A 16,920-nucleotide genomic window follows, 5' to 3' on the forward strand; every position below is an offset into this window, starting at 1 on the left:
CACCAGCTGGGTAGCTCCTCTGGACACGCTCCAGCAGCTCAACATCCCTCCTGCAGTGAGGGGGACAGGGCTGCCCCAGTGCTGGAGGTGCAGCCTCTGCAGTGCCCAGCACAGGGCACCAGCACCTCTCTGCTCCTGCTGGTCACACCATCCCTGCCTGCTTGGCCACCTGGCCACACTGCTGGCTCATGTTAAGCAGCATCCCCAGGTCCTTCTCTACCACGGAGCTTTCCAAGCACTCATCCCAAGCCTGCAGCTTTGCCTGGGGTTGTGCCCAAAGTGCAGGACCCGGCACTCGGCCTTGTTGAACCTCATCCCATGGGCCTCGGCCCATCCAGGTCTCTCTGCAGAGCCTTCCTCCCCTCAAGCAAACCCACACTTCCTCCCAGCTTCACATCATCTGCAAACTTACTTAGGAAGCTCTCCCTCCCTTCCTCTAGGTCATTAATAAAGATATTGAAGAAGACTGGACCCAAAACTGAGCCCCGGGGGGACACCACTGGTGACTGGCGGCCCTGGACCCAACCCCGTTCACCCCAGCTCTCCGGGCCGGGCCAGTTTGTGCCCAGCAGGGACCGGACGTGTCCGTGCCGGAGCCGCCGGCTCCTCCGGGAGATGCTGCGGGCTCATGGCCCCGCTCTGCTCGGGGCCCCTGCCCTCGCCTGCTCCCTGCACAGCGCGGGCCCTGGCAGGGCTGCATCCCCGCCCGCAGGCCGGCTCCGGCCGCGGGAGGGGCGGGCGCGGCCGCGTTTCCCCGCCCGCCCCGGGGCCGCGCCCGGCAGGTGGGCGCGCGGGCCATGGCGTACCGGGAGCTGGTGCGGAGCTGGCACCGGGCCGTGCTGGCGGCCGACGGCGGCGACTGGGACGCGGCCCTGGACGCCTTCGCCGGGATCCCGGAGCCGCCGGCCAGGATCTGCTTCAACGTGGGCTGCGTGGAGCTGCTGGCGGGGCGGCCCGGGGCGGCCCTGCGGGTGAGGCCGGGCACGGCGGGGCCCGGGCTGGGCAGCCGCGCGGGAGCTGCCGCGGCCCCTGTCCCGGCGCTGCCCGGGGGGTTGGACGGGGCTGGGCTGGCGGGAGGTGTCCCTGCCCGTGGCTCTGAGGTCCCTCCTGACCCAAACCGGCCTGGGATTCTGTGAAACCCCCTGAGAGGAACAGGGGGGTGGACGCCGGAACGGGCAGCGAGACTTTTCCCGGTTCGGGTTTTGAGGAAATCATGCTGAAACGCCGAGAAATTCAAACCCGGCGTTTTGCCTCCTGCATGCCCAGCAGGACTGGGAGCCGTGACGGACGCAGCGGGGAGCCCGGGGGGTCCCCGGCAGCCCTGCCCCCCGGCCGGGCCGGGAGAGCGGAGGGCGGGCACCCCGAGGAAAATCGCTTTTATCTCAGCTCCCAGCACGTCCGCACGGCTGCCTGCCTGTCTGTCTGTCTGTCTGTCTGTCTGTCGGTCCGTCAGCTGCCCAATGGGGAAGATGCATTTAAGCTGTTTTATTAATTAGCAGTAAGAAGAGCTCAGGTTGTGCCGCAGGGGCCGGGACAGAACTGAGGAGCCCTGGGCAGGGCAGTGACTGTGAGGGACAGTTTTAAGCACTGAACGGGTAAATTGGGTTATGGTAGAGAGATTTAGGTTATGGTTGGTCTTGTTGGTCTTCAAGGTTCCCTCCAACCAGAATGATTCTACAATTCTATGATTCTATGAATAGTGAGCACAGCACGATGGTGCCTGAGAGACTTTTTAGCCCTGATGATAATTGTCTGGTGCAATAGCCATGGGGTTGCCTTGTTCAGGCAGTAGATAAATGATCTACACCCACCCAGCTGTCTCTGTGTTCCTCAGGAGTGCCTTTGCAAGGAGATGCTGCAGAGACTGCACAGACACAGCAGTACATTGGGTGCTAGCTGTGTTTCCTGGGTCTCTGTATGGATTTTATTAGCAGAAAATCTGGTTTAATGGAAGGTGTCCCTTGCCCATGACAGGGGAGGAGGAAATAGAGGGCCTTTAAGGTCACTTCCAACCCAAAACGTTCTGTGTCTGAATAGTCATCAACTGGGAAAAAGCTCAACAATGCTTCCGTGTAGGTCAACGGTTGGTTGGTTATTTTTTTCTCTTTTATAGCACAGTAAAGCAGACTGTTAAAGCAAGGTTTGCTGTCAGAGCCAGCCACCACCTCATCAAGAGACACAGTCACTCCCTGGCCTCCTGCAACATATTTTCACCCCTGAAGCACAATTCCTGTCTAAGCAGTACCAGGAAAGTGCAGGGTTTCAGGCTTGGTTTGTTACCTACCTACCATTTTTCTGCAGTGATAAGGGACCAAGCACACCTCCCTTTCTCACAAAGACATTGAGACACTTTTCCCAGCACACTGTAACTCTGAGCCATCAGCCATGAGCTGCTACCAGCTTTGCTAATACTTGCCTGTATTTAGCTGGGAAACTGGACCAGAAATACTGACTTGTAGGTGTATCGTGAAGCCCTTCAGCTTTCTCCCTTGCATCCCTTCTCCTATTCATCCCTGTAGACTGCTTCAAACAGTCTTCCCTGCTTGGTCTGGTCCTGCTGCTCCCGCTGTCTGGGCAAACTCTGCTCTAGGTAGTGCAGTTTTTCTCATTACAAGGTGCTGGATGGCAAACAGCTTGTTTGTTACATCCAGTGTGTTTTACCAAGGAAGGATAAAAACCTGAAGCTCAGCTTATACAGAGCCAGGACCTGAAAGATGACCCGGAGCTGTCTCCTGCCCCTCAGCTATGATTGCAGCTTGTCAGGCCAGAGGAGCTGGTCACAAGCCCAGGCACAGCTTCTGCACCCCTCAGGAGTGCAGCCTGGACGTGGCCAGCTGGGTGCCTACACCCAGGCACCAAAAGGAGAGACCCTCCCTGACCCTTGGGGTGTGTTTTTCTCCTCAGGCATTCGATCGAACCGTTGCGAAGGACAACTCATTAGCTGTTGGCTTCTTTCAAAGAGGGTTTGTCCACCTGCAGTTGGAAATGTAAGTGAGGCACATTGGCTGTTTCAGTCTTTGGTTTTCTCCTTTTGGTCACACTTTATTCCTAAACTTAAATGATTCTATGATTCTAAAATTTACTTATTCCAGCAATCAGTTCATAAGGTCCAGTTTGACCTTGTAAACCATGTCACAGGTCAGCAAGTCTTCTGTCTGATAAGACTGAGAAGGTATGAGCTGCACAACTCCAGGACACCAGGGGTGGCTAATATAGGACATTACTGTCCCCTACACACAGAGAAAGAAGCTGCTCCTGGATGTGGGGCTCCCAGACACACTGTGTTCATTTTGTTCTAACTACCAACAAGGACAGGACAGGGAATTTTCTGTGGTTATACGATGACATACATCTCTGGTGCAGCTCTCCTCCAGGCTAGAGAAGAATGCTTTTTGCTTGATTTTTGAACTTAATTAGTCTTCAGCTTTTTCAGTCTGTTTCTTCTGTCATCTCTGCATTGTAGGTATGAAGCAGCTCTCTCTGACTATCATATGGCCTTCAGTCATCTGAGAAAGAATCCCTTCATTGATTACAAGCAGCTGGGGCTGAGGCACATACTCTATGCATGGGAGGTAAGAGTCAACAAGTCTCAGCAGTCCTGCCTCTCCTCAGGGGTGCAGCAGCAGGTGTTGGTACCCCCAGAACTTTTCAAACACATTAGAATAGGAAAAACTTTCTGCTTGCACTTTTTTTTTAAAGAACTTTATAATGAAAGTCATAAACCAGTGTGATCTCTGAAGAGTTTAGCAAATCACACAGTTTGAAAAGTACAGCTGTTCAGAGCAGATGCACAAGAATTTGTATATTGGGGGTTTTTATATGTGCATGTAATAGTTACATTAATGTAAATATGAGCTTCTCTGCTCTAAAAGCTAAAATAGGTTAAAATGTAGAGAGATGGGAGCAAAGCTGGTCAATTATGAAAATTCTAAGAAACTTAAGTGCGTGAAAGCCTGTCTTTCCAACTGTAACAACTGGTCTTAACATGACCTCTGTGTTTTACCTTCCATGCTGTGCTGCAAGCTCTGCTTCCACAACACTTCGCTTTGCAGCGCTTACCCTGTTACACCAAGTCAACCTGGCACATCCTGTGCAGAAAAGATCTGAGTTGGTTGTAAATACTTGTAATATTTGGAATGTAAAAGACTCCTAGAAACTGTACTGTACTGCCAGGGTTCATTTTGTCTTCTCCCTGTGTCCACACACACAGGCTGAAAAGCAGATGCAGGAAAGAGTGTTTAATTCTTTTACTTCCGCAAGAGTGAGGAGTCATTGTGCAACTCAACTCAGGCATGTCCAGCAGCCCATCCTTCAGTCTCGGTTGATTTTCCTGCACCTTATACCTGTCAGGAAGGAGCAATCTTTGGCATCCCTGGTATTACCCAAACCTCATTGGTTTTAACAGTTTCAGTGCCAAAGTGCTGCCTTCTTTGAGCTCACACACCCTGAGGAACAAGAGCTTCCCTTGGAAAAGTGCAGGGCTGCAGGAGTGGCCCAAGGGGAGTGACACTGGGAGGAGGTTGGTGTGTTTCTGGTGTGAACACACAGGCCCTCACTCCACATGCTCCAGGGCCTGGCCTCTCCCTGTGCTGCCCTCCAGACTCATGACCTGTGTCTCAGTTTGGCTGCCTCTTGCTCTCACATCTACCTGCAGATCATTTTTCAAAAGACACAGACATAATCCTCCTGCAGAACTGTGCCATCAGCTCTCCCCACACATGGCCTCTCACATCTGATATTCTCCAGGGAGAGGAGATGTGCTGTATGGTTTGAAAACCCAGAAATATTTGCCATTTTGCAAGGCTGTAGCTGTTCTGAGCTGAGTGAAAGCTTCTGTCTGTCTTCTCTGTATCTCTGCAGGTGTTCAGGGTGGCCTGACCCACCCCCCCAGCAGCAGCCTCCAACTGTCAGAATTAGGGAGTGAAAGAAAAGCATCCTATCAGCTGCACCTCTGTCCTGAGCACAGATACTACAAAGCAATTCCCAGCCTGATCACTCAGCAGGATATCTGAGAGGCAGTCTGATAGGCCACACTTGTGCCTTGTGGGCCAGCAGCTTTTCCCTACACTGTTGGCCAGTGACAAGAACTTTCCCACTCTTAGCTCAGCACACAGATGAAGGATTCCCGACACCCTTCTCTAACCCTCCACACTTTGCTGCTTCACCAGTAACATACTTAGATGCTGCTAAAGGGTAGCAAGCTACAGCTGGCACATTCACAGCCCACAACAATGTGAAATACTTTGTTAGGTTCTTTTGCAGTGAAAGGGAGTCAGAAGTAAAAGCAAAACAGCACAGCAAAAAATAACACCTGGTTGCATGCAGAAAGGAGCCCATGCAGCTTGCCAGGAAGATCCCTAATTTCCTTTTAGATGCAGAGGATGAGATTAAAATTTGTGTGGTACCAAAGTCTTCATCTGGAGTTCCCCTGCCTCTCCTTGCCTGGAGCAGAGCTGGCAGCCCCAGCGCATCCAGCAGCTCACCTGCAGCTGCAGCTTTGACCTTTTTCCACTCTGATGTTGAGAGGTTTTTTTTGCCTGTGCTGCTCAAGTGCCTTTCCTGTGGCTGGTGGGGAGTGGGTTGGAGCTGCTGCTGTGTCTGTGGTGCTCCAGGGCCTGGTCCCTGTTTCTTGGCTGAGCTCAGGAGGCTGTGCTGGTGCTCAGCCCTCTGTGCTCTGCTCCCTGGCTGCAGGTGCTGTACAGCCTGGCGGCAGCGCAGTGCCGCCTGCAGCAGTGGCAGGAGGCCAGAGCCACCCTGGAGAAGGCTGTTGTGTGGAGACCTGAGGGAAGAACAGCCATCCTGGACACGGCCCTGGAGCGGGTTGAGGTAAGACCAGCTCCGTGTGTGGGTATGTGTATTGGGCTCAATTAAAAAAATACTGAGCAAGTCCAGATGAGCCACGGAGATGATCCGAGGGCTGGAGCAGCTCTGCTCTGGAGACAGGCTGGGAAAGTTGGGGTGTTCAGCCTGGAGAAGAGAAGGCTCCAGGGAGACCTTAGAGCACCTTCCAGTGCCTGAAGGGGCTCCAGGAAAGCTGGGGAGGGACTTGGGACAAGGGCAGGGAGGGAGAGGACAAGGGGGGATGGATTAAAACTGGAAGAGGGGAAATTTAGATTAGACATTAGGAGGAAGTTCTCTAGTGTGACGGTGGGGAGGACCTGGCCCAGGTTGCCCAGGGAAGCTGTGGCTGCCCCATCCCTGGCAGTGTTGAAGGGCAGGTTGGATGGGGCTTGGAGCAGCCTGGTCTGGTGGGACGTGTCCCTCCCCATGGCAAATGTTGGAACTGGGTGATATTTGAGGTCCCTTCCTACCCAAACCAGTCTATGAGTCTATGATTCTATGAAGTACAATATGTTAATTGTTGTGTGTTTGGGTTTTCCCATCTCCCCACCTACTTGGTCACCTGGTAGCAGTCTAAGCCGTTTGCATGTGATGCTCTACCAAACTAGTGCTTCAGCTAATCAAGTAATTCCAACCTCCCCCAAATGCTTCATAGCACAGAAACACCATAGTGGAAAATTACAGGATAACCTCCTAGGATGGGGAAGTTTCCTTCTGGTCCCTGATGTCCAGGAGCTCAGTTCTACTTGTACTTGTGCTGTAAAACAAATTGCCTTATGCAGTGTTTAAGTGCAGATTTGGGAGAGTCTCAATTTTCATGACACTGGCTGACTTTTTAAAATCCCTTTGGCCTCAGTGACAATTGGTGGCAGCTCAGATATGAATGACAATCACATTTAAAGCCTAAGTAGGGTGTAAAAGTGTTTCCAGAGTTGGTTCTAAATGGTAGTTTCCTGTTAGACACTTTTTTATGATCAGGAACAAGCTGCAGGTCTCTGATCACTCTTCCTGGAGGGTTCATTATTTTGCCACCTCTATGCTTCTTTGTCTTATTTGTATCCTTTTTAAGAGAAGGTGTTTTTTAAATTTTCATCATCTCTTTTAGCATCATGTGTATGCTTTCCATTAGTGTATCATTTATATTCACTACTAGCATGCTGTTCAGTGGTTGAACAAAGGAGAAAAGAAGCAACAATTGAAGTAAAATAGAAAAAGTGCTTAGAGGTTTGTTTAATTTACTCTATTCCACCCCTTCCACCCATCCCATGCTAACAGGGTTAGTGACTTAACACTGGGGTGTGGATTCTTGAGCTCTTACTTTGCATGTGTGTGTCAAACTTTTTCAAGTTAACAGCCATAATTTTTGCCTCAGTGTCTTCCTGGAGCTCATCTCACACACACAGGGAAGCTGTACTTGCAGTCACTGCTGTTATATTTAATTTAATGTTAACTGATGGCTTTTCCCTGATCTCTTTTCCCTGCCCCAGAACCACCTGTTCTTAGAGCCTATGCAGGTTCCTCTGGGGGAATTTTTCAGACCACGAAAGAAGGAAGTTGAACAGCTGGACTCAAAAGATTTCCTGGGTAAACCCAAGGTAACAGACACGTGATCATTAAGATTAACAGCAAGCAGAGTTCAACCCCACCTTGTGACATCTCCAGAGAGCATTACCATTGCCCACTCCACTGGTGGAGACCCAAGAGCAGGTCCTGCTTGCAGCCAGTCACAGCATCAGGGACAGAGAAGCCAACATTTGTTAGAATTGCCTCCTCTTCTGTCAAAATTGCACTTCGTTGCTTAAAAAACTTCCTAGTCTTGGTCACTTTAAACTCTGAAAAATCTGAGCAGGTACTTTGGGAGCCCTGTGGTTGTCCTGTTGCTACCAATGACATTTTCAAGAGGAGCACTGTCCCCCAGCAGTATTCTCCTACTCACTGCTGTGTTCCCTCTGGGACAGGCAGGCATTTGAGAGACAGATGCTTTGTCACATCCTGTAACACAAGTGAGCAGAGCATTTCTCTGATCCCATCTCTGGCCACTGCAGTCAGCAGAAGTGCCACAGGCCAGAAAATTGCGACATAAGAAGGGGAAGGGAAAGTAATTAATTCACGTGCTTTAAAAAAACTTTGGAAAGACTAAAAAACAGGAACACAAACACTTGAAGCTGTTTTGGGAATCCAGCTCTGCTTTTTACACTATGTGCATGGCTGTACTTAGGATGTCAGAAGGAAATGGGTCTTAGTGGAGAACCTTGCATGAAGTGTGAGAGTCTTTTCATCCAGCCTGGATTCTGTCACTTTGTCCTCTGGCAGGTGATCTCATCCATCATTCCCAATGATGAATACTTTGGCTTCGAGCCTCTCAGGCCTCAGGTGAGCAGAACATAGCTGGGAAGGGAGGAATGGAGCAGTCATGGAGCTCCAGGTAGGGCCTCAGATGCCAACACCAGCAGGGTAAGAACAGATCACTGAAAAAAAACAGTGCAACATCAGAGAAGATCTACAGGGCCTTTGAAAGCCACGTGGTGAGCTTCAGCAGAGGCTGGAAGGGACTCAGCAACATGAGTCTTCAGCCCTTTGAAGATGCATTTTTTTCTTAGCACCAGAGGTAGGGGAGAAGATTTTTCTACTCATCTCCTGAGGGGACAGAGCAGGAGGGGGAGAAATAGAAGGTACATCCTGGAAAGGTGTGGAGCAGCAAACCTCTCTCTGGATGCTGTGGTGTGACAAGTGCCCTCAAAAGCAAAGACGTAGCAGAGTGTGGGCTTCAGAGGGAGAGCAAATAAGGTGGCACTGTTGCTATATAAGGTACTGTTATAAATAGGTGCTGTTGTTCCTCCCACAGAAACAGGGCTTTTATGAACCCAGCGCTGATGCTCTGCAGTAAGTGTTCACTTCTACCCATGTCCGACTCTGCTCTCTCTCTCTGTTCAGAAGGTCATGTTTTGTTCTCTGATGTCTTGGTCCAAAGACTCAGTGGGATCCACACCCACTTTTCACCAAGGGTGGAGTGAATGACAAACAAGCAGAGGCTTGTGTGGCTGCAGGTCACACTGCAGTTCAGGGGTGTCTCTCCTGCAAGAATCTCAGGGCAGTTTGCGGGAATTGATTCAGTAATCTTGGGAAACATGGCATGGATCATGCCATGGCTGGAAAATGGAAGCAGAGAGAGGTTGTGGGACCTGCCCAGACCCATGGCAGAGGATACTCAGCTGTTCCATCCTAGCTCCCAGGACAAGGCCTCCCGGCCATGCTCTGTTGATCCACAATCAGCCCTGGTTCAAAAACCATAAATGGCATTTGGTTTGGTGATACTGTTACTTCAGGGTTGAGTTTAATATTTTTTTGGTATGGAGGATGTTTTTTAGTATAACCAAAATGAGGCAGTTGCACTTGGGAAATCTGTTTTCCAAGCTCCTTTTGTTCCCAGTTGGACCAAAGAGTAGCCATGGAAATCATAATTTCCCAACACCTGAAACTTGTGGCACGTGCCACTTTGGGTCGATGGAGTGTTCTGGCTCAAAGCCATCCAGCATCCAGGTTATTGAAGGTCTTTTTCTTTTCATTCTTTCTTTCCAGAGCCAGTGAGTCAGGCTACTGTCAAGTTGTGTCCCACTATTGCCCTGAGGACTTGGAGAATTTGGCAGTGAAAGCCAAGAGCTTGGTCTTTGTGCTGGCGCGAGGAGCGGACGGTTGGGCTACAGCCATATATGATGGACAGGTAAGGAAAACAGGTGGGCTTTCCAGCTCACCTCCACCAGCAGAGCCCACAGCCCTGCTTGTGAACAGGAGCTTGCTGCAACCCTCTGAGCATGTTCCTTGGGGACCCACCTGTAGCACTGCAGAGCAGAGGATGAGTTCAGGAGCCCATTTCCACAGACCAGTTGCTAACTATAGATTTCTCTGACACTTCACAGAATCACAGAATCCTAGGGGTCGGAAGGCACCTCTAGAGATCATCTAGTCCAACCCCCTGCCAGAGCAGGATCCCCTAGAGTACATCACATAGGAACACAACCAGGCAGGTTTGGAATGTCTCCAGAGAAGGAGACTCCACAAACTCTCTAGGCAGCCTGTCCCAGGGCTCTGTTAACCCTCACAGTGAAAAAGGTTTTCCTCTTTGCTCCCACAAGCTTCTCTCATTCACCTCTGTAGCTCCACAAGGGCACATTTTGGGGCACTTGTGCTCTCCAACATACAGGATCCTACAGTAGAAATCATGTAGGATAACAGACCTGGGCAAGGACCCCATTTGGAGCAGTATTTGTCACAGAGCTCTAAGGAGGTGAGGAGACATCTTACCTGGTGTGTAGTATCTCTGTTCAATTAACTTTAGGAAGGCTTTGGGAGGGCTTCTGCTGAGCAGAAAGGTTTTATGAAGGGCTGTAGAGAAGACCCAAGGAATTAAAACCCTGCAAATCTGACATCTTTCTGCAGATGAGGGAACCGTGGTATAAACAGATTGAGTAGAAACAGGTAAATAAGACAGCATTGAAAACCTTTTGGTGCACATCTGGATGAGGTTGAGTCAGCGAATGTTTTATCTGCCCATATTTCAGAAAAAAGTCAGAAGATTTGTCACAAGACCACTAAAAGAACCAGTGAGGTCTTTGAGCAAGAGAGGCAGTGCTCTGGGGGCTGGTAACAGTTTAAAATATAGAAATAAAGGGTGTGTAGAAATAAAAAGCTTTTTCTTTTTTTTTTTTAAAGAAAGGGTGTCCCCAGAGATAATCTGTAACCTAAGCAGTCAGCATGTTCCTCAGTGATACAGGAATAGGGATAGTGATCATAGAATCATAGAATAGTTTGGGTTGGAAGGGACCTTAAAGTCCATCTAGATCCAACCCCTTGCATGGGCAGGGACACCTCCCACCAGCCCAGGCTGCTCCAAGCCCCATCCAACCTGCCCTTCAACACTGCCAGGGATGGGGCAGCCACAGCTTCCCTGGGCAACCTGTTCCAGTGTCTTGCCACCCTCATAGTAAAGAATTTCCTCCTAATATCTAATCTAAATCTCCCTTCTTCCAGTTTTAAACCATTGCCCCTTGTCCTCTTGCTACATGCCTGTGCAAAAAGTCCTGCCCCAGTTCTCTTGTAGGCCCTTTCAGGTATTGGAAGGGGATACAGTGCTTCTTAAGGTGACCATGTTCCACGACAGACAGTCAAACCATTCAGCATAGCCTGAAGCATCTGGAGCTAAAAGTGAACATTTCCAGAAGTATTTTAATGTGCTGCTTGACTGCTCAGTGAAGTGTCAGGTGAAATTCAAAGTAAAAAAAGAAAAAAATAGGCAGTGGTGGGGGAAGCATAATTACGGGCACCTTCTTGTGTCAGTGGGGGTTTGCAGGGGCTGCAGCAGTGCGGTGGGGCTGGCAGGAGGTGGGGCTGGCAGGAGGTGGGGCTGGCAGGAGGTGGGGCTGGGGCTGCCACAGCCACAGCTCAGGTCTCACCCTGCTGTGCTTTGTGTCCTGCAGAAGCTGCGAATACCCTGCTCTCTCCTGGAGCCTGCCTCAAAAATGGATAAATGGGTGAGCTGACAACCTTGCAACCAGGGATGAGGAAGGGACCAAGAGATGCATTTGAGACATTTATTCATCAGATTATCACACCATAGGCCAACTGAGAAACATAAGAGAAACATAGAGTGTGAAACACTGGGGCACCTTGTCTGAAGACCAAGTGGTCCTGAACAGGAGCAACAGGGGATTTAAGAGCAGAAAAGATGGTTATTTTTGTATACACAGGAGGTCTCCTAACAGCAAAACCTGGGTGCTTGGACTTACAGCCAAGCCACAGTGGCTTGCACCACAAGCTGCTCTAGGTTCTGTTATCACTTACCTGCCATGGGCTGATGGATCACACCAACATGAGCAGCTGCCATGGCTCTCCTGACCCACTGTAACTTGTTGAGGCCGTGGGCAGAGTGATGAGTTTGAGGGCTTGAGGCACATGTTCATCCATTTTGCTCCCACAATGTCTGCAGCCACCTGATGTGACACAGGAGCAGGTGAGGAGTGCTCACCTGTTTCAGTTCAGCATCAGAGTGAGAGCAAGTTAATCACCTGCAGTGGGACAGTAACATCTTAAACAGGCACCACTTTTGCCTTGAGGCCACGTGCCTAAACCCTCACCTTTGACTTGGGAAAACTTCCTTCATCTCCCGTCTCCACCACATGCATATCCACACATGGTTCCAGTCATTTTCCATCTGAACCCAGTGCAGAAAGGTGCAACTCAGACCCCTATTTCCTGAAAGAGGTTTTTGAAGTACAGAGTTGTTCTGATGTTGCTATGATTTTTTTCCCTCTGAATGAATCCTTGGCCATAGCACACACTTAGGTTCCTCCATGAATGTCTCACTGTGAACCCATCCGTGTTCCCAGATGAGCTGGCAGATGATGGGGGAAACCTTCAGCACAGTGTGAGCAACCTCCCTCTGCTCCAGAACCAGCCCAGCAAGGGGTCAGAGGCCAAGGAACTCTCCCACCAAACTCCTCATCACCTCTGCTACCCATGGGAGCTGCAGAGACCATTGAGAGCCTGAGTGCTCCATTTCATCCAGCCAGTTAATGAACTGGTCTCCTTGGGGCTCTCTCTGGAGTTACACCTAAAAATTTATAACTGGCTGCAGCCTCTGTCATGCACACCAGCCCTGCCCAGTCTCTGGTGTCTTCCGCTCACTCCTTTCTGATGTTGTTCTGTTGCAGAAGATCAGTGATGGGATTCCCCTCCCTCCTGCCCAGGTGCCTCCCAGCCGACTCCATGTGAAGCAGATACCAGGTAGTCCCCTGGTCAGGGCCCACACTGGGTGTTACGTGAAGCTGTGACCACTCCCCTGCTTTAGGGAGACGTGGGGGGCTGGTTGCTCCCTGCAGCCACAGCTGCCTTGTGCTGGTGGGCTGCAGAACTGCTGCCTCCAGGCACTGTTCCTCTGCTCTTCTTTTGTTCTGCAGAATCTCCTGAGGGAAAAAATGCCTCTGCAAATGATGCTGGTGCCCAAACAGACTTCAAGGTAAGGTGTTTCACAAGCTGAAGCTGCTCAAGAGATCAAGGCAGTGAAAAGTGCAAGATTCCTGGCCAGATTCTCCAAATTCCTGAGCTGCCCTAAAATCACTGGAAAAAAATCTTCCTTTGCCCATTTTCCCATTTTGAAGAGAGGGTCCCATGTGGTCTTTCTCCACCACTCCCAAGTGTGTGATCATACAGCTTTGTGGGGCAGCCCAAGGTTGAGGCTTACCAGAATCATAGAATGTCTTGTGTTGGAAGGGACCTATAAAGGTCATCTAGTCCAACCCCCTTAGAATAAGCAGGGACATGTCACACTGGTTGCTCAGAGCCCCATCAAGCCTGACCCTGAATGTCTCCAGGGATGGGGCCTCCACCAGGTCTCTAGGCAACCTGTTCCAGTGATCCACCACCCTCATATCAAAGAACTTTTTCCTAAATTCCAACCTAACTCTACCCTTCTCTAGCTTGAATCCATGACCCCTTGTTCTGCTTCCCCAGCCTTCTTAGAGGCCCCTTTCAGGTATTGTCCTTTTAGTCACCCTCAAGGCCCAGACACAGCAGCATTCTCAGGCCCATACTTTGCAGCCCATTTTGCAAGAACAAGCTGTCTTTGATCTACCTGCTGTCCCTTCTCCCCTCCTTCCGCGTGGCATTTTACGTTCCTGTCAGGCTGGGTACCACAGTTCACTCAGGTTTGTATTGTGGGATGATGTCTTCTGATGCAGTTCCATGTCATTACCAGCCTCTGTGTGTGATGGAACTGGAATTGGTCTTTTGTCCACTTGAGGACAGCACCTCTCGGGCAGTGCCAGCTGCAGTTCAGCTCTGCTCCATTTGTATTTCCCATCCCTCTCTGTAGGACTTGTGGAGTATTTTTTGGTCAGTTGTGCCTCAGACAGAAGGCAGCACAACATGAGAACTTGGCCATCTCTCCAGCTGGCTGGAGGAGCTGGGGTCCTGCCCATAGAGGTTTGGGTCTGGGAGGTACCTGTGTGATCAGACCCAGAAACAGGCTTCTTAGGTCATGGGAGGAGCCTTGGATCCCAGGCTTTGAGTGTGTCATTCCCTTCTGAGATCTGCATTTGATGCTGTGCTGCTGCCACCTGGCAGCCTAGGGACTCGTCTGGGTCACCTCTCTTGATCTGAGGCCTGAACACCCAGCCTGCCCACGGTGCCACATCTCTCGGCAGGTGCCACGGGGCGCGGGCAGCCCCGCGGTGCTGCGGGTGCGCTGCGAGGCCAGCCTGGTGCTGCGGGAGGTGCCCACCCTGCCCGAGCTGCGGGCGCTGCTGCGGGAGCGCCTGGCCCGGCTGGCGGAGCGAGGGAGGCTGAGGTAGGTGCCACCAGGTGCGACGGGGTGTGACAGGGGGTGCGACAGGGTGACTGTGTGTGACGGGGGGGGTGTGTGACGGGGTGTGCGACAGGCTGTGTGTGAAAGGATGGCAGCAGCATGTGTAACAGGGTGGCTGTGTGTGTGTGTGTTTGTGTAACAGGGTGGCAGCAGCATGTGTGACAGGGTGGCTGTGTGTGTGTGTGTGTGTGTGTGTGTATAACAAGGTGGCAGCAGCGTGTGTGACAGCAGCTGTCACATTCCCCTGAGGACACAGACCTGTGCCTGGTCTCCTGGGAACACTTCCCTGGGCTCACACCAGCACAGACCTGAGCGCCCAGCCTGCTGTGCAGTGTCACAGGATCACAGCATCATTCTGGTTGGAAGAGACCTTCAAGATCATCAGGTCCAACCACTACCCTAATTCTGCCACTAAACCCTGTCCCCTGGCACCACATCTGTCTGTTTAGATGTCTCCAGGGATGGTGGCTCAATCACCTCCTTGGACAGCCTGGATCACCCAGTCCAGCTCCTGCCCCAGAACGGGACAACCCCAAAGTTCACATCACCCCTGGTGATGCCTAAATGCTTCTTGAGTATTGTCAGGCTGGGTGCTATTCCTGCTTCCCTGGGCAGCCCATTCCAGTGCCCCACCACCAGGGCTAACCTTACCATGGCTTTTGGTTTGGAGAACAGTGTGTGTGTGCTCTGTGGGCTTTAAAAGCCAAAGGACCTTTCCCAGGAAACTGTAGCATGGTCAAGAAATGGGGGAAGAGAAGGCAACACTCTGTGCAGCTGCTGTGCATTGGATTTTCTCCCACTCCACTCAGCCCTTGGGGCGCACATGGACCAGGGCAGAGCAATCTGTCAGCTGGGCCTAGGGTGGGGTCTCCCTGACTGTGACAGCCCTGGGGACACACCCAGAGTGCAGTCAGGACAGTCCATGATCTTCTCCTCAAGTAAGTGTGTGAGGAGGTGACAGGGCCCCTAACAGTGCCCTCCTGCCTGCCGAGCATGCAGGGTGGCCCTGTGTCACTGTGCAAAGTTGCCAGCTTGGAGGGGGTAACAAAGGGGACCTGGAAGACTGGAGACAGGGGAGGGCTAAGCTTGCCTCTGGCTCCAAGTGAGATGATTTGAGCCGTGTCCATGACCCCTTGCAGCTACAGGCGTTCGGATGGCAAAGAGCTGGGTGCAGTTTTAGGAGAGGAGGATCTGGGGAAGATGTGGCAGCAGCTGACAGATGGCAGGCTGACACTCTGCTGCCAGGTACGTGGGCTGTGACAAGCTCCTCTGCTGTGCTGGGCTCTACTGGAGGCTGCTTTGCCTCGCAGCCTCTGTGCTGATTTTTTCCTGTAGGACTCTGACACGCACTCAGGCAGACCCGTCCTCTATCGGATGCTGGCTCAGCACTCCTACCCTGCGCAGGGACCGGGGGACCTGGCGTTCAGCAAGGGAGACCTGCTGGACATCCTCTCTGAAGGTAGCTCTCCAGGCCTATCTGCAGGCTTGTGCTGGGCTGGGCTTTTGGAGGGCCTGGGGAACAGGTGGCCTCTCCTGCGCTGTCTCAGGAGGTACAGGCTTGCACTGGGTTTTGCCCAGAGTTAAATTCCAGCCATGAAAACTCTCACGTACCCCACAAATATGACCAGGGCTCATCCTGCTCCTTTATCTTTTCCCAGTGAATGAGGACTGGCTTGAAGGACACTGCAATGGCAAGACTGGCATCTTCCCCAAGTGCTTTGCAACCCAGACCAGTTGTGGTGCTGCCTTCCTATAGTGAACAGAAGCCTTTTCCTGCCCAGCTGCTCGTCTCCCAGCACTGGGACACCCCAGTCCCAGCTCCTTTGGGCTACAGCCAGCCCAGCCAGGAGCTCCGCTGAACCTGGGCAGGAGATGTACCCGCTCTTAGATCCCACGGGGTCAGTTCCAGCAGTCCAACAGCATTTTCTACAGCTTGTTCCCAGACCTGTGCTTACACTGCCAAAGATGTGCCCCTGCAGAGCAAAGAGGGGGAAGGATCTGGTGTTTGGCTATGGGAAATGTCCATGTGGCAGCTCAGACTGCTGGGTGAGAAGAGGTTCCTCTGGATGGAGGTCTTTGCTCCTTCTCCCTTGTTGCTCAAGTTCAGGCTGGGAAGGCTGAGCCTCACCCTATGAAGCCAAGGATAGCTGCTTGATCAGGAGGCAGAGCCCAGTTCCCCAGGCCCTTGGGCCCTATATCCTTATCTCCACCAGAGAGATGTTGCTCTTTGGGAAGGCCTCTGTAACCAGTTTGCAGTGGGGTATGTGGGGTAACACCTTGGGGTAGGACCACCATGCTTCATCTTCCACAGCAAGTACACCGTGGATCTGCCAGAGCCAAAGGGATCTTAGCATCCCTCAGCCCAGATGCCTTTGGTTCTTTTCTTAGGGCCTTAACTCCTGCCTGGATGTTACTGCTCCACGCTGCATGGGCAGGAGTTTTGCAGCACAGAGGAAGCTGTAGGAACAGCCCTGCTCAGCCCAGCTTTGGAGCCTCAGGGGGGCTGGGCTGGAAGGACTGAAATGAGTGTCTGGTTCCTGCAGCAGAGCTATGCTGGGCTCTGCTGGTCTAAATAAAACACTAAAGTGCCTGGAACCTGCTGGGGATTTGGTGTCTGACAAAGCTGGGCTGTGTAACTTGAATATACAATAAACCCTGAGCCAGAGTTGGCAGCTCTTAAATCAACTTGCACTTGCATTTTTCTGCTGAGATATGCCAGT

The 16,920-nt window shown here is 51.6% G+C and overlaps 2 protein-coding genes across 3 annotated transcripts in view; one reads left to right on the forward strand and one right to left on the reverse strand.

Annotated features, from left to right (window-relative positions):
* The window catches only part of EXD3 (exonuclease 3'-5' domain containing 3), a 286,268-nt gene extending 285,402 nt beyond the window's left edge, over positions 1-866 (reverse strand). The window contains exon 1 of the mRNA XM_051636482.1: positions 807-866. The gene's annotated coding sequence lies outside the window, so the exon portion shown is untranslated. The remainder of the gene's footprint in view (positions 1-806) is intronic.
* On the forward strand, positions 778-16,875 carry NOXA1 (NADPH oxidase activator 1). Of its 2 annotated transcripts, none has more exons than XM_051636543.1 (15): positions 778-971; positions 2,905-2,987; positions 3,464-3,572; positions 5,692-5,826; positions 7,329-7,436; positions 8,155-8,214; positions 8,687-8,724; positions 9,421-9,562; positions 11,316-11,369; positions 12,549-12,621; positions 12,795-12,853; positions 14,040-14,182; positions 15,340-15,445; positions 15,536-15,659; positions 15,859-16,875. In XM_051636543.1, the coding sequence occupies exons 1-15, from the start codon at positions 798-800 to the stop codon at positions 15,954-15,956; spliced, it is 1,506 nt and encodes a 501-aa protein (XP_051492503.1). In that variant the 5' UTR covers positions 778-797; the 3' UTR covers positions 15,957-16,875. The 2 variants fall into 2 exon arrangements, with proteins under 2 accessions (XP_051492503.1, XP_051492504.1); XM_051636544.1 differs by lacking the exon at positions 778-971 and adding an exon at positions 1,065-1,595.
* Positions 16,876-16,920: the final 45 nt, after the last annotated feature.

This window comes from Apus apus, chromosome 19, assembly GCF_020740795.1.
Source record: "Apus apus isolate bApuApu2 chromosome 19, bApuApu2.pri.cur, whole genome shotgun sequence".
Taxonomy (NCBI): domain Eukaryota; kingdom Metazoa; phylum Chordata; class Aves; order Apodiformes; family Apodidae; genus Apus; species Apus apus.

Bases quoted from the DNA above. Each gene is read 5' to 3' on its own strand.
- NOXA1 (XM_051636543.1), top strand. From the start codon at position 798: ATGGCGTACCGGGAGCTGGTGCGGAGCTGGCACCGGGCCGTGCTGGCG. The intron at 5,827-7,328 runs GTAAGACCAGCT...TCCCTGCCCCAG, and splicing joins CGGCCCTGGAGCGGGTTGAG to AACCACCTGTTCTTAGAGCC. The intron at 12,854-14,039 runs GTAAGGTGTTTC...ATCTCTCGGCAG, and splicing joins GTGCCCAAACAGACTTCAAG to GTGCCACGGGGCGCGGGCAG.